The 16,043-nt window shown below is 35.7% G+C and overlaps 1 protein-coding gene across 27 annotated transcripts in view; it reads right to left on the minus strand.

Annotated features, from left to right (window-relative positions):
• MAP2 (microtubule associated protein 2) overlaps positions 1 to 16,043 on the minus strand; it is a 260,296-nt gene that overhangs the window by 30,889 nt on the left and 213,364 nt on the right. For 22 of the 27 annotated variants that reach the window (XM_087949428.1, XM_087949430.1, XM_087949429.1 and 19 more), the window contains 3 exons: positions 6,676 to 10,521; positions 6,271 to 6,477; positions 5,285 to 5,419 (listed from right to left, as the gene is read on the minus strand). The exons of the other annotated variants lie outside the window; for them this stretch is intronic. In XM_087949428.1, coding sequence (XP_087805554.1) covers positions 5,285 to 5,419; positions 6,271 to 6,477; positions 6,676 to 10,521 — 4,188 coding nt within the window. The remainder of the gene's footprint in view (positions 1 to 5,284; positions 5,420 to 6,270; positions 6,478 to 6,675; positions 10,522 to 16,043) is intronic. 27 annotated transcript variants of the gene reach the window in all.

A 16,043-nucleotide genomic window follows, 5' to 3' on the forward strand; every position in this document is an offset into this window, starting at 1 on the left:
ACCTTTAACATTTTCAGTTTAAATTGCCATGCAGTATTTATAATGAACTAATTACTGGCCCAATTTTTGGTAATTAAAAAATAATTGCAACTGGAAAATTAAAGAATAACACTTCTCAATGTTCTCTAAAAATGTTACCATTGGAGCATTGTAAAGAAAATTATGAGGTTTGAATGATGTGGTATTAACAGCATTATATCAAACAATTAACAATAATCTGAAAACATTGGCCATCACTTTTTTAAACATATTAGTACCAGTAATATTTGGTCATGACTTAAAACCACTTCCTATATGTATGTACTGCATCTTCTAGGAACAGCATTACAAAGGAGGGCAAGACTGAATATTAAAATAAAAGAATAGGACACGATGACTTTTATTTCCACTGTGTTATCTGCTATTTAAATGGTTTGCACATAAACCACTTTACAAACATAAAGAAAACTGTAGTTAAAGAAACAGTGAATAAATACATAGCCCAACTGTTATATTCCATTCTTTTGGTTAGCAATAAAGGATGTGAAATTTGTACATATAGGAAAATCCCTGCATGTATGTTCAGTCTACTCCTCTGTCGTTGAAAAGGACAGTCTGGGCATGAGTCAACATGCAAAACTTGAGTGTAACATTCCTCACTGAACAGTTTCCAAACTTCCTACTCTGAGCTGAGGAGGGGCATGGAAAACACTTCTATAATTTCTGGGTCCATGTATGCTTTCCATGGTGTTCAGGTAAGTCAAACGTAATAGTCTTAAGATCTTCATCATCATCAAAGGAAGGTTGGGAAGAGATACAAGAAGATACAGAGGAGCAGTATGCATGCATCGTCTCCTCACCCCTTTAATCATCTTATGTGCAGTCTGAATACCTGCGCCCAGCTTAACATATCCTATTGTATTAATCATCACCAGTTCATTGCTTGCAGTCAAATTCAAAGAATACAACTGCAGCAGATAGCATGGTTTACAACATAAGTGCCTTAGAGATATGATGGAGTTCCTTACACATGGAATTATTTCAAGGTCCAGGATGGCCGAACATTCCATGGTTTGCAAGGAAGTATCTATTATCAGTTTGACTACATTATTATCAAATTAAACCCTTAAGTCACATTTAAAAAGTATTGGTAAATATATTAAAAGAAAAAATAAAAGAAAATAGTGTAGTTAAGTTGTCAGTATTTGCAGGATATATTCATTACAAGCTGCTTGCATAATATTTTCTCAGTTTTACTACTGGTTCCAACTATCCACCTACGCACCCTTCCACATAATAGATTCTTCTGATTGAATCATGTATCAGTGATCCACAGCTATTAAACAATGGGAAAATGCCTTTACTGATGACTTACCTGAAAGCATAATAATTCTTCCATCTGAACAATAAACCTGGATCATGACTTCACCCTGTCCCTTGGAGTTCGATTAACAGTTTAATCATGCAAGAAACATGTTTAATTCTGGGACACACACCATGAAATTTAAGATGAGGAAGACAAGCCTAATACATGTTTGTCCCAGTTCAAAGCCTAAACTGCTACTTCTGTTTGTCCTATGATATGGATGTTGTGATGTCACAAAGGAAAAACAGCCTTACTTTTTCAACCAACCAAAAACTGCAATACAAATTTAGATAAGGATCAGATGATAGCATTCATATTACTGTATTGCAATGGTTAAAGTCAATGTGGTTTCTTCAAAGTAGGCCCTTTTTGTGTATATAAAAAAGATATAAACAAACAAGTACTACATATGTATTTGCATGAAGTAGCCTTATCCAAAATCTAAGTTTTACCATTGCACGTCATATATCTAGTTTCATATATCTAGTTTACTCTGCTAGAAAGAAGATCTGTAGATTCAGTGGGAAAGATTTCCAACTTATAATGCCTGGAATTGCAACTACAGAAATAAAACCTCCTTAGGGAACTTTTGAATATGTAATTAATAGAACTGGCAAATATGGGACAGATTTCATATAAAACTGAAAATATTTTGAAGGGTTTTGGATCTGCAAATCAGTTCAGTCTTCAAAGTAAATTTGAAGATACACAATTTGAAGTCAATGTGGTTGTTTGAAAATAAATACTATATCAAGCCTTGCTTTAATAGTACACTTGAGTTTGACCTAATTCACAAATGTCAATCTTCCATGAAAAAAAAAAGCTATTGATCAGTAGCAGATTCTTCTAGTTTTCTTGAACCTCCACCCCTGGTCTCCTTACAGTTTTTCCACCTTATGGGAAATCCTTTGTGAGCATAAGCTAGAGGAAGAGAGCTCCTATTGTGTTGGAACTATGGCTAACTCAACTTTAGTCAGAACATGCCAGGATCTTGAACCATTTTCTTGAGTTCAGTTAACAGTATTACAAGAAACAAGAATTTTTTTAAAAAAAAGTTATAAAAGATATACAAAAGATATAATTTGTTTATTTAAAAATAAATTTGTTCTATCCCTCTAACAAATCACTTAACTGAAATGAAATATATGTAATTAATTACTCTATTTCCGATTTTCCATTCTGAGAAGTAAATTCTTCATTCTGATCAATAAGTGACACAACAGAAGGAATTTTAGAAAAAAGTCTTCTATTACTCTCTCATAATTCTTTGGGAACTGAGAACTGAGTCCTAATGCAAAAACCAAGATTGGCTTGAGTCATATAGAAACAAGAGTGGTCATGCAACATCAATACACTATTAGGAGTTTTTCACTTTAGGGAGTAGGCAAAAGTCTATCTCTAATTATACTAAAATGTCATGATTCAGAGACAATGATCTGATTTTTATATAAGGTACAACTAATCCTTGACTTACAAGGATTTACAGTCGTTTAATGACCATTCAAAGTTACAACAGCTGAGAAAAGGGTACTTTATAGCCTGTAAAGCCATATGAAATAAAAGTTTCCCATAAACATGTGATTACCATTTGCAAAATTCCATGACAGTTTCCCTAGAAAGTGAATTTTGGGAAGCAGACTGGGAAGATTGCAAGCAGAGGGGACAGAGAAAAGCTGAAGCTCTCATGTGGGCTGCAGGAATGGTGCTGAAATTCTGAACATCATGACAACCTGAAGATTTCATCTCTGTTCCTGCAGCCTCACAAAAGAATCCTCCTCTGTACATGGTGTGGAGCTAAAGTCCTTCATTGAGCTGCAAAAACTTTTGGGAGCAAAAGGGCTGCCTGCCAAGAGGACTACTACTTCACACTGACCTGGGAAATGCTTAATGACTACAACTGGGAGTCTTTGAACGAAGCAGTCACATGGGCTTGTTGCTTAATGGCCACTTTGCTCAATACTAAGATTCCAGTCCCAAGTGTGGATGAAATTGAAGGTGCTATTGCAGAATTACTTCTGCCACAAATGTGTGACGGACAGGCATTTCTGTTGTCATTGCTATATACATTTTGCCTGATGCTGTCCTCATAGGAAATTTAGCTGGTATTTATTCCTACTTTTGAATATGGAAACCTATGGATCTTACACCAAAGAAGAGGGGGGAAAGGCACATTCATTGCCCACTACCATCCTCTTTAAAGACAACAAAACAATGCAAAAGACTTTTAAAGATAAAGGAGTCCTCTTTTGTTTTTACATAGCGGGGCAGGATGCTTCTCATGGAGCAGTGTTCCCAAACCTTTCCGGGTTGGTGGCCTGGCACAGGAGGGGGCAAGAAGAGATGGTTTTTTGTGAGCGGCAGGCAGGCACAGCTTAATTTGTGTGAGGGACAGACTGCAAGTGGGGCTGAGAATGTGCCAGCTTACCACTCACATAGCCCAGTTATAAATAGGCTATGCCCCACAGGTTGGGAACACCTACCATAGAAACTTCTTGGAACTTTTAAGAAAGAAGGCTCATGCAATTTTTTTAAAAAAAAAAAAAGGTTTGCCCGTTTAATCTATCATGATTTCAGGTTTATTTTATCAATAATTTTAAGAAAATATGCAACCTAAATGAAACCCCAAGAGTCAAGACCTACAATTATTGGAATCCAGACAGTGTCATTTAGATATCTGAATTATATATATTGCACTATCAATCTCTTCAATCAAGAGAAATATGCATTAGTCACAAAAAAAGTCTGCAATGCAATAAATGATAATATATGATTGAGTTGTAGTTTTTTACAGATGGTCCAGTAAGGACAAATTCATACTGTAATTTTATAAAATATAGCTTTTTGTCAGTAAAGGTAACGACGAATGAATTTACCAGAATCTCTCTGGCTTTAAATTATTACTTAGCATAGATTAGAGATGCATTAATATAATCTGTTAACAAGATTTTTTTCATCTATAAATTATGGATTGGCACTCCAGTTTCATATCCACAGAAACACTAGAGAAGAAATATTTTGGAATAGTCAGGAAAAATATTTTCCTGGAATTAGTAACATTATCTCATGTGCACTGTAATTCTGTTATCTCCTCTTTGATTGCAATAAAAAGCATACATGACCAAACATGTAATTCCAAGATGCATATTTCAATCAATTTTTGCATATCACCCAAATACAATTATTGACGTGTGCAAATCTGTCCTGAAAAGGATTTGCACAAATGTTGCTGCTTGTGAATTATTTACATTAATCTTTTCAACTACAAAAGCTCCTATCTTGATAGTAATTACAGGTGTATAATTAGCTGCAAGTAGTCCCTCATTTTCTTTTCCTGTATTTTCTAAGTTTTTCACTATAAGAAAATATTCATATTTAGGAAGGTTTTCTGTTCAAAAATAGCTATTTGTTTCAGATTCCGTGCTTTAATACATAACAATTTTAGGAAACAAATCCATTTGTTCCCACGAATTTGAAAGAGTTATGGTACACAATATAAATACAAAGTGGAATAATGTCGCAATTATTACTTATGCATGAGAAGAAAAACAGTAAAAGAATAAAGGAAAAATGTAAAACATGGTTCAAAGCCATTTGCACTTTCCCACCAGAACAGAGCAAAAATGAAAAACAAAACAAAACAAAATAGAGAGATTTATACAACACTATTATCAACAATAAACAGCTACAGAACTTGGGAAGTCCAAGCATGGTAAGCATTCATGATCATGGCCTCCGAATAATAATAATAATAAATGAAAAGAGTACGATACAAAAAAAAGCAGTATCATTCATGAGAGCTGAAAAATTCTTAGAGAGGAAAAAAATTGAAATCAAAATTAGAGCAGCCAATAGAGCAATGAGACTACAAATAATAATAATGAGAATAGTAATGTCTATGTTTGCCAGCCACATTGCATAAATTCAAGACAGCACAGTCACCTGTCTGCTTCCGCTTAACACAGGAGTGATGAGTTGGTCTAGTATGTTTGATAGCAGGTTTTAAAATGATTTTCCTGGAGGGAGAGTGAGTCTGAACTTCAGCTTTTTTAGAAAGTTCAGCTTTCTTATACACAGCTATAGACAAGAAAACAAGAGCATACAATCAGAAATAAAAAAACTGTAAGTAGAAATATATTTCAACAAATCAACATATTGGGTGCTGGTGCGGACTTAGCCATTTAACTCTGAGTTGCCTGTACCAATGCCCACATGATCTAAGATATTAGAGCTTTCACCGGTTCTGTCATCCTATCAATACACATCCCTTCCAAAATTACACCATCTTACTAAAAATGCATATATCATTTTAATAGGCTGGGGAAGCAAATTCTTTCTATTCCAATCTGTACCTGTGTCATTCTGATCCATTCCCCTGTCTGAACATTCAGATAGCCTGAATGCTGGGCAACTTATGAAGCTATATAAAGAAAGGAGCAGTTGACAAACATTAAGTATCAGAAGATCCTTGTGAGACATTCAGTTTTGAAGGCTCCCAACCTAGCTGTGGTTTGACTGATATGGTTTGATTCAGAGAGTTGGACATTTACCTTGATTCAAATTAAATGAAGTCTTCTGGATACCTACTGACAACTCTTTCTCTCTCTTTTTTTTTTTTTTAGTAAAGATTAGACTTGAGAGTACTCACATGGAAGCCATGATAATTAATGAGGTAGAAATACTGCTACATAGATACTCAGCACCAATATTATTAGGGTAGATAATTTGATGCTGACAATATTAATGAATCTTAGAAGATAAATTTGTATGTTTATTTGCCATTACCACCAGCATAAAAGTGAAGTGATGGAAGTAGTATGGATCATATGTCATACTGTTAGCACAAATGTATGTCCTTAATGAAAAAGTATACAGATGAGCAACCCACAGTACAGCATAAAAGGAAAAAGAGCAAGTATTATATAAACCTTTTTTCCTTCTCACTTCATCTCTGGAGACTGTGCTAGGTTCCTTTTTAGCTATTTTTCTTTCAGGAGTAGAAATCCTGCCTCTCCCAGTTTTTAAAGGTTTTTCTTTTTTATGTTTATCAAGAGATGGTCTCCGCAATTCTCTCTCTGATTTCTCCTCTTTAGGAACAGTCTCTAACTGTTCCGTCATGATGCTCCTATCATCATCTGCAGGATCAGAGTAAATTATAACAAAAACAGGATTAGTTATTTGTACTTTGCTGGGATATAATCTTTTAACAATTTGGTTGATTCATGCTGATATTATTTTAATAACATTCATGACTGCACTATCATTAATTATTTTTAATTATTAATATAGTATATTGAAAGCAAAATGAATGAAAGAAAAAGCATAAGGCACACCTTGTGTATCCACCCATATGCTGTCGGTATCCAGGACGGAGTCATCGATTGTTGTTTCATCTTTATAATCGTCATATATTTCTGTCTTGAATTCAGTTACTGGGATTTCTTCCTGTTCAACTGAGCCAGGAGGTTCCAAAGACTTCTCTTCTGAGTCTGCTTCAACATGAGCAATAACCTCTGCCTCCATATCCAGCTCTTCAGTACAGAAACCTCCGCCTGTTTCAGCCTGTGCAGTTTCAGCAAAACGAACACTGTGCGAATTGGCTTCTCCTTCATCAATGGTTGTCTGTACGATTGTAATGAAATCATCCTCAACTGTAACAACAGATTCTATTACTCCTTTGAGCTCAGGTATTTCCATAGGGATAGCTTTACATACTTCTTCACTGGGTCTTTCCAAGTCCTCTTCTTTACATGTTTGCTTACTGATTTCCTCTTCTTGATCTCTTTCCTCCACTTGACTTTCTGCTTGCTTGATCTCCTCCTCTTCTTTTTGTATAGTCTTTTCTTCATATTCATCTTTCTTAATCTCTACTTCATGTTGTTTCACATGGTTAATGTCTTCATGTTGTTCTACATTTTTAATCTCTTTTTCATGTTCTTCCCTGTGCTTGATTTCCTCTTTTGTTTGTTTTACTTCTTCCTCTTGTTCTTCCAGTTGCTTAATCTCTTCCTTTTCTTCTTCCATTTTTTCTTTTGCTTTCTCATATTTTAAATCATGGGGTAACTTCTCAACATTGTCAGTGCCAGTTATCGCCACATTATCTATCTGATCTACTTTATGCTCTATTATGCTCTCCATTTGAGTTTCTGTTGTTTCTTCTTGAATAACTTTCGATATACCTTTTTCTGTAGCAGATTCTCCCAATGGAAACGGTGCTGCATGTTCATCCTCTGGTAAAGATGGGCTTTCTCGTTGTATTTTGTCCTCATATGGCTTTGAAATTTCTCCAGACAATCCCTCTTGCACTTGACCATTATCTCCGCTTGATTCATATGATTCTTCTTTATCTACTGCTTCTTGGTGCACCAGATCAGGCTTAGGGCCTTTTTCCTTAATTTCAATTTCAGATAGTTTAGCTGTATCTTTCATATGATTAGATTCCAATTGTGCACATAGATCAGGTTCTTGATGTAATATGATCTTTTCTGGATCTTCTTTATTCTGCTCTGGAACTAATTCAGTGATATGACCTCCTAATTTACTCTGATACTCCTGTTCCACTTGCCGAGCAGCAGAATCCATATCATGTTTTATAGCATCATAGTCTGGTTTGCAGGACACTTCTGCATTATCTATATTTGCAGCAACATCAATAGCATTTTCCTCTTCTTTAATTAATGAAGATTTTTTTTCTGGCTCGACTAGAGTTTTATCATTAACATCTACTAGCTCTGAACCAAGCTTTATTTCAGGTTCACTATCTTCAGGAAAAGATATATCTTTAGCATCAGCTTGTTCCTCACTTTTTTCTAACACAGTATCTAATTTATCAATAGCTTTTCTCTCTTGTTCAAAGTCCTGGCCCCAAACTGTGGAGTCCTCAGAGACCTCTTTTTCTTCACAGGATCTCTCAGCTGCTGCCAACTTCACTTCTATCAATGAGAGATCTGTAACTACACCTCTCCTCATTTTCTCCTCATAGGAGCAGCTTTCTCCTGCCAAATTCTCACTGTCCTGAACTGGAGATGGTAATGGTACTGTGTATTTGTTGAAAACACAGTAGCCTAAATCTTCTACTTGACTGTCAGCTTTTAGAGTCATGTGATTTTCATCAGTCATAAGCTGCTGGTCTGCAGAGCTGTCCTCAACAACCACTTCTGAAGGAACAGATTTCCGTTGTGCTATCTCTGTATCTGCACTCACAGACGCTACTCTTGACCTTGTGCCAGCTAAATCTAACATTTCAGGTAAGTCAGGAGCCATTACTGTCCCATTTTTGTAATAATCTTTAGCTAGGAAAGACGATTCGTATAAAGACTCCACCTGAATCTCTCCGGATTCTTTAAAATTGGATTCTTCTATCCCCTCTTCTTCTTCTTCTTCTTCCTCTTCTTCTTCTTCTTCTTCTTCTGCTTCTTCCCTACTTTCTGTTGGGAAGTGGGGAGCTTTTTCTACTGCTGGGGTGGTGGCGGGCAAGTAATCATCACCTTCATCTCCACTAGCTGTATCTAAAATATCTGAACCTAAAGGTGAAAGATCATGAGCACGTCCAAAGTTAAATCCTAGTGCTATAGAATCTAAGCAGGACATTGGGAGATTAATTGACATACTTCTCTGTTCTATAGCGGATCTTCCACCAAGCCCTAAGCTCCTGCTGAGAGTTAAATCATCTTTATTTTTACTGTGGAGTTCTCTCTTATCTCCATACACATTTGGGTCAATAGTATACATTCTTTCTGGAGGAGAACTAGGTTCCTTAGCATCATCTTCTGGGAAACTCTGGGCAAGGGTACTGTATCCAATTTCATGAGCAGGTGGACTGGGCTGCTGGTGTGCTTCTGACTGATAGTCATCAGTCTCATTTTTAGATACAAGGGAATTTTTATGGTAAATATCATAAATGTGGTCTTTTGAATCACTCAGTTCATAGTAATCATTGCCTTGCTGTACTTTATCACTCTTGATAACTTCATCTTTAAGAGTGGAAGTTTCAAAATATGTAGACATACCTGATTTATCTTCTTCTATCCTCATTTGGTGTGGATCTGTATCTGTAACAGGAAACACTTTACCTTTCCCTTCTTTTTCAGAATGTATGTCTTCCTGAGACTCTTTATGTGCTTCAGATGGGGCTTTATCTATTGTTTCATGCAATGCAGCAGTATCCAAACATTCTTCATATTTTTCAGAAAAAAAATCTTTACTGAATTGGTCTGCCATGACCTCAGCACCATGTGTTTTCTCGTCTTTTTTAATATTCCATGTCGTTGACTTCCCAGTTATTCCCAAGTCTTCTGCTTTGTGTGCATCCTTTGCTTCTTTAGGATCAATGTCTTTTCCCATAACTTCTTTACCTAGAACAGTTGGTTTTTGGTCACATACAGCAAAAGGTTGATCATCCAATTCTCTGAGCTTCTGTCTACTGGACATGGAGTACCTTTCAGTACCTTCATCACTTTCATCCTCAGTCATATCTTTTTCTTCTTCCCAAAGGGGAACACGGCTTGGAGTTGGTTCTACAATGGCTTGTGAGGGACTTGTAGCCACCACTGCAAAATCTTCTTCCTGTATTTTTATGTGCTCTTTCTTCCTTGTTTGATCTTTTGAAAGGTCTTTGGTAATCTCTGTAATAGCAGACTTTTGAGTTGTTTTGCTACTCTCTTCTGGTTCAGATGTATGTTGAACACCTGGTAAGGTTTCAGGAAAAAAGGCACTTGTTACTGTGCCTATGTCCACTACAGATTCTGAGGGCAAAGAAGAACCAATGCTTGCAGGAGAGGTAAAGTCATTTTTTGTAACAGTCATCTGATCATCTTTAGATTCCAAGGGTGATGCTTCTGTCGCAGGTTTCTGGGTCTCTGTGGCCTTTTCATCTAGTGTACTTTTCTTATGCAACTCTGTTGACAAATCTCTTTGCTCTTGTGTTGTGGAAGCATTCTCTTCTTTCTTTTGCAGAGTGGCATCCAAAGTTTCTCCCAACCAAGAGGGGACTGTCATCTCTTCTCCTGTGGGCTGTGGTTCTCTCATTTCTATAGTCTCTGTTTTTGCTGGCTGTGGAACTAAGGCATCTTGGACGGAGTGCTCACTAGGTTTACTTCTTTTCTCTTCTTCCTTGGTGCTCAAGGGTGTAGCTGCGAAAAGGCTCGTACCTTCCTGTCCATGGATTTCCATCTTCGAGGCTGAAAGTAAATCTGTAGTTGTTGCATTGGATTTTAGAACAGTTTACAGAAAGCATTCATAAAAGAGAAAAGTAATTTATAGCATAATGCAGCATGGCAAAATCATAAAAATATGGCTACATGCAACTAGAAAAACTAATTAGAGATCTGATTATTATTGTTTTATTGTCTCAGTACACTATTAATAATCTTATATTGATAAACCTAGCTGTATTTTGTTATATTTGTACTATTATTAGATTAAAAATAAATCCAACTTCATCTTAGAAAACTTTACCATGCAATGAAGTTGAGAAAATGTTCTGGAATATAACAAATATGAATATAATTATGTTTGTATATGTGAATGCACATATGTGCTATATTTAAAACTCAAAGTCCTATATCTATTTAATGACATTATTCTTTTTGTCTGACTCTGATCAAATCATGGTAAAACTGAAATGGATATACCAATCAACTTTTCACACAAATTGGGGGATGAGGGGGCTGCCTTTTAAATATTTTTTTAAAAATTATAGTATCATAAAACTATTCTTGAGAAACACAAGATTCTGATAGAATGTTTATACCTGTAACTGTTTCATACAAAATCATTGCACTGCAACTCTGAAACATTGCTGAAAAAAGGAAGCTGAACATTTAACATTTAAAAATAATGGAATTCAATTATTACTTTTTGTGTATATTATACATAAAACATTTATTGTATGAATATTGCAGGCTTTGACAGTGACTCAGAAGAAGTGTTCTATACTTCTCTCAACCACAAGAACAATACCTCACTGCTATTCATTCAAGCATGCATATCTTTTCTTGGACTTTCATGACACCTGAAGAAAATATAAATTAATTAATTTTATATAATCAAGTTCTTAAAGAAGTGCGTCTTTAAAAGTATTTCTAGTAGTAACCACATCTTTTGGGGGGGCTCAAATGGTATGCTGAAAAAAGCCAACTGTGTCCTAATGAATAAGCATTGTATTTGCACTTGAGTGAGGTATAAAACAGTAATTCCAAATCATTTTTGAAGCAAACACAACCCTAATAGTGCTTTTTCAAAACATTTTATGAAGTTCTCCCAAATCAATTATTGGGGATGTGTGTGTCTGTGTGTACAATACACACACACACAAACACAAAATCAGGTTGTAATAATGGCTACTCATTTATACATATTTAAAGACCAGATCTGACCTTGGCATTAAATTCTTTCTTATTTCAGTAGGAACCATTTCAGCTCAGTATGCAGCAAAAGGCACATTAATTTTGAAAGAATTAAAAATGTACACATTTCTTCAGAATTACTGGCAAGCCCAGGGATCAAAGAGGCATCTGAATTGGGCTGCAAAACATACAAATGTTAGTAGCATCCTTTTCAATGAACTTCTCCATTTGCAAATCTGGTTAGGAAGTATGGGTTGTAAAATATATATGAGTTATTGTCCAATACATCTGAGCAGCAAAATATTGGAAATAACTTTTCTAAAAGGAGAAAACTGGAGGAAAAACACTACCACCATCCAAAGGATTTCTCATATTTCTAATTGTAATCTTCTGCCCTTGATTTATTTCCCAGAGAAATTGCATTTTGCAACACTGAAATTCTTTAATGATTTTTTAAACTCCTCAGACTCAGGATAAAGAGCTGCAATAATAAACAGCATTCTGAAAGCACTGAAATAAAGCAGTTTAAAGCCACACAATATAATTCTTAGAATCAGTTCCACACTGGGAAATTAGCTTCCATATGCAGAGTAGCCTCCTGGGTCAGAACTGAAAAAAAAATGTTTCTTCTAGCTGATGAACACCTGAGATAAATGGCTTGATGGAAGCAATGTCCAGTCCAGAATTCTGTCTCCAACAATGATTGATACCTCTAGAAGTGTGATCATGAACCATGAACCATCTTTAAGTCTGGCAGTTTTGACTACTATATTGCAATAGTCCTTGAACAATCTATTCTCAATGAACAGATTATTATTTTTTAAATGCAGTTAGAATCAATGACTGTGAAAATGAAAATGGTGTGCTGTATGAAGAATTATACTTGCTTCATTTGTATAGTAAAACCCATTAATTTCTGCGGATTTTATAAGGTAGTGGAGGAAACAGATCAACTCCCTGATGAATCATAATGCCTAGATTCCCAACAGTTATTTAAAAAAAAGATAGACAGCTTCTTATCCCTCTGGAAGCTGAGTTTCAAAACAAAAATATATTGCTTCCAGTTGGAAAGGAATCTGGTGCCTACTTTTTAGCAGTGGATGGACAGTTCTACAAAAGACTAAGAAAAGACATACATATATTGCCTGGAAAAAAGAAAAAAATTGCTTGCTTTGTTTTGAATCTTCCATAATGGGAAACAATTTCTGCCTTAGAAAAAAACAATTTAGAAATCTATGATTAAATAATAATAGAATGGAATGCCTGAGCAAAGCATTCATAAAGAAGTAATTCATAAAGTATACTGGTGCAAGTAAAATACTTTGAAGTAAAGCATTGAAGTACAGTAGTTGCATCATTTGGGAAGCTGTCATGATTGTTTCAACAGGTGCCTCTAGTTCTCTGCACCTACATGTATATCTGTTAGGGCTGCTAGGGAAAAAGAGCTATGCATGCATATGAAGGTAGAAAGTAGAATCATCTAGGGACAGCCTTCAAAGCAGCCACGAGAGCTTTCCAGAGCACAGCTGCTTCAAAAGTTCAATGCTTTTCTTGCACTAATGTCCTTTCAAATATGCTCTTTCAAATGCTCTGCACAGGACATTTTTGTGACCCCAAAACACATGGTAGGAGAAAGCCTTGGATCTTTATTATTTACATTTCCAATAGATTTCATTGCTTCCAAGATGAATAAGTCAGTATCCAAAATATCCCAGGATCAATCCTTGTCTCCTCCAGATAGAGCTGGGAAAGTTTCATAACTAAAAACCCAGAGAACTTGTGCCAAGTGGGCATTCTTGATGTTTGCCAATTCCTTTTTCCAAATTAAAATATATGCATTAGATTGAGAGTGAGAGATAAGATGACACGTAGCAAAGTGCCAGCCTCCTATCTTAATTTTTGAGGTTCTGCTTGGTTTCTAATGGCCCCAAAATCTAGGCCTATGTTTGAATTATTTCAAGTGTTTTTTGTTAAGCTCATCCATCTCTCTCTCTCTCACTCACTCCCTCCCTTCCCCTCTCTCTTTCTCTTTGTGTAAACACACACCATAGTCTTACACAATGTTGTAAACATATGATAGACACTGGATATTCCAATTTTTTGTTATCCTATGTCCTATTTTTTATTATTATACCTTTCATTAAAGGTTGATTTTTCAGTGAACATTCTACTATACCTCATTCCAACCATTAATTCTTTTCTAGGAAAAAACAATTTAGATCATATAAGTGACTGTGGCAAATTTTTGAATAGTTTTGAATAGTTTTTATTCAAAAGTATTCTATTGAATAAAGATAAGATAGTTTGTTTTCAAGTTTACCAAGTCTGCTTGGGAATCTATCATCTTTGAAAATTAATTTCAAATTCTCCCTTGATTTAAGGGAATAAATGAATTAACTAAATTCATTTAATGCACATGAAAATGAATATCATTTGTACAATTTCTCCCTGTCTTATTTAGTGACTACTCATAAAATAACTTATTATTTTATTGTATGTTTCATTAGATAAGTCACTTTTGACACAAATTATGTGAAGATTCATCAATGATCAGAAACTTTCATTTTTTAAAAAATGTTAACAGTAAATTAAGGGGCCAAATACCTATGGAGGGGAAAGGTAAACAAGGAAAAGTCATGTGGAAGAAGAGAACATTAATCCTTTCCAGTGCTGGAATCCTAAACTAAATTACCCTGATCACATAATTCTCATTACTTGAGATTATGTTCATGTATGTTCCCTATCACAACTAGTTTGGTTTACCTGTTCGTTGATATAGACAAGGGATGATGAATCCTTAATGAAGTAAGAAGAAGCAAAGTTAGTTCTGTAACAGTTGCAACTGTTATGATATATGTTCAACTATGAGAGTCTTAACTAGACTTCCCACAAATATTCCTTGATTGAAAATTAGGTTTAACCAGTACACCATTATTTGTTCAAGGGCTTGTGTTATTACATGCAGAGAAATGTGAGTATATATCTAGAACACATTTATTCTGGTTTATTAAGAATAAGCAATATAAGTTGACTTCCGGTTTGAAGGGCTTCGGCGACAGACAGAAATCCGCAATCGTGTGCGGTTTCTGTCTGGGCTCGCTGCTGGAGCGCCCTGAGCCGGCTGGTTTCGGGGCTAAGCCACCCCGTAGTGGTGGTGAAGAGGGGGAGACCGCCAGCAGGGTCAAGGAGAGCCGCATCTCTCCTCCTGAGCTGGCCATTACTCCCTTTCCCGAAGGCGGTTGCAGCAGTGGTCAGAAATGGCCACCACAAAGGAGAACTTGACCGGAAAAGAATGTGCAGGAGGAAGATAAGAAGTGAAAGTTTTGGCTGACTGGGTTAAATTGTAAAAGCAACAACCAAGGTACCCTGGAATTTAAACTTACAAAAAATAACATCGCTCCCAAAGAAGAGTCGGAAGCAGCGAAGGAAAGTGAAAAGGTTTGGCTTTTTTTCTTCTTCTCTCTCCTTCCCTATACTGACAACTAAGAGACTTAAATAAGAAATCGGAAAAATCCGCTTTGACATCAATAGGCAATTAAGCTGAAAATAAAACAAAATGCCAAAGGCATAAAAAAGATTTCTGGACATTAAAAACTTTCTTTTTCATAAGCAGGAAGGGAGAGAAAAAGAATAAGGGCAGGATCTGGAACAGGGAGGAGACTGCCTGGAATTAAAAACAATCTAAAGTAAAACTTCAACAAGACTTCTAAAAGATACATTTTAACTGAAACTTTGCAACTAAATAGTAACCCCAGGAAGAGAAAGTGAAAAAAAAGTGAAAAAAAGAAACAGCTTGCATGTATTTAGATTGCTTGGTGATCTTTGGATTCTTGGTTATTATATTTGAATGACTAAAATCAGTCGGGTGGTTGTTTAAAAATTTATACAATGGCACCACTTCTGGATGAATTGAAAATGGAACTTAAAAAGTACAAAGAAGATGCACAAGAAGGGAAGGGTTCTTTTGGCTTCGTCTTTCAATTCTTAGAAATGGAGATTTGGAACTATGAGAAACAACAAGAAAAGACTGCAAAACAAGAAGACTGGGACAAAGAAGAAGCCATCTTTAATGAACATGTAACTCTATGTGGGGAAGAAAAAGGAAAGGGGGGAAAGAGAATGGAGAATTTAAGACTTAAAAAAACAACCAAAGAAAAGAAAAATAATTAGAAAAATAAGTATAATACTGGAAAGCAACAGAAAAGGGGAATACAGAAGAGAGAAATAGAGGTAGAGAGACAAGGGGGTAAAAAGGGGAGAGAGAAGAAGAGAGGGAAGAAGGAAAGGAAAAGAAGTTACAAAGGACCGGAGCAAGATATAGAGAAACAGGACCTATTTAGAGATAATGGGTGAAA

The sequence above is a fragment of the Notechis scutatus genome, chromosome 1, assembly GCF_049901735.1.
Source record: "Notechis scutatus isolate UNSWTSFEM ecotype Mainland chromosome 1, rNotScu1.2, whole genome shotgun sequence".
Taxonomy (NCBI): Eukaryota; Metazoa; Chordata; class Lepidosauria; order Squamata; family Elapidae; genus Notechis; species Notechis scutatus.